The 1,177-nt window shown below is 44.6% G+C and overlaps 1 protein-coding gene across 1 annotated transcript in view; it reads left to right on the top strand.

Annotated features, from left to right (window-relative positions):
• Positions 1-402: 402 nt before the first annotated feature.
• The window catches only part of rab30 (RAB30, member RAS oncogene family), a gene marked incomplete at its 5' end in the record, with an annotated part of 2,440 nt that continues 1,665 nt past the window's right edge, over positions 403-1,177 (top strand). The window contains one exon of the mRNA XM_024138791.2: positions 403-616. Coding sequence (XP_023994559.2) covers positions 403-616 — 214 coding nt within the window. The remainder of the gene's footprint in view (positions 617-1,177) is intronic.

The raw sequence follows: 1,177 nt of genomic DNA, 5'->3' as shown, positions 1-1,177 counted from the left end.
TCTCAGTTTGCATGATCTGCATAATGGAATCTTAGTTGAATGCATTCCGCCTGCTGTAAAGGAATACTAGTTGATGATCCCTGCTGTCAAAAGGAACTAGTTTTGACTGATCATGCACTATAAAGAATCTAGGATCATCCCTGCTATAAGGGAATCTAGTTGATGATCCCTTGCTATAAAGGAATCTAGTGATGATCCGCTGCTTGTAAGGACATCTTAAGTGATGATCCCTGCTATAAAGGAATTCTAGACTTTGATATCCACTGCTACTAAGAGATCTAGTTGATTGATCCCTGCTGTAAAGGAATCAGTTGATGATCCCTGCTGTAAAGGAATCTAGTTGATGATCCCTGCTATAAAGGAATCTAGTTGATCATCCCTGCTGTAAAGGAATCTAGTTAATGTGATTTTAACACACATATTTTCCTCCAGCTGCAGATCTGGGACACAGCAGGCCAGGAGCGCTTCCGCTCCATCACCCAGAGTTACTACCGGAGTGCCAACGCCCTCATCCTCACCTATGACATCACGTGCGAGGACTCCTTCCGGTGCCTTCCAGAATGGCTGAGGGAGATTGAGCAGTATGCCAACACCACCGTGGTCACTATTTTAGTCGGTGAGATAGCGTTCGCATACTGTAGTAACGTGCGTCCTAAATTACATCCTGTTTGCTTAGGAAAGTGCACTATGTTTGACCAGAACTCATTGTGGACCAAAAGCAGTGCGTCACATTGATGTCAATATCCCTCTGGTTAAAGGTCAAGCCAAGGTCAAGCCCATACAACAGCTATGGTCATCAGTCCAAGGACAACGTAGGAAATCAAAAAGTTATTCGGTATTAAAAGGAGATGGCATCTTGAAATGTGCTATTGGCTTATCAGGGTAGGGTCAGATGTCCTAAAGACGTACTTACCGGTAACTCATTTCTGTAGTTTTATCAGACAATGGATAACAAGCTAATATTAGATGGRAARRMWWCCKCGMGGWWKYYTTYCCATGCCTCCACTCTAGAATTTGGGAAGGGATTTTATCAGAGTTAAAAAGCTTCATAGAAAATGTATAATATGTATGTTGTTATTGGACCCCGGGCTGTATCACGACCGGCCGTGATCGGGAGTCCCATTGGACCCCGGGCTGTATCACAACCGGCCGTGATCGGGAGTCCCGTTGGACCCCG

This window comes from Salvelinus sp. IW2-2015, unplaced genomic scaffold, assembly GCF_002910315.2.
Source record: "Salvelinus sp. IW2-2015 unplaced genomic scaffold, ASM291031v2 Un_scaffold1587, whole genome shotgun sequence".
Lineage (NCBI taxonomy): Eukaryota > Metazoa > Chordata > Actinopteri > Salmoniformes > Salmonidae > Salvelinus > Salvelinus sp. IW2-2015.
Note: the sequence above shows the minus strand (reverse complement) of the source record. Positions and strands in the feature narration are given on the sequence as shown.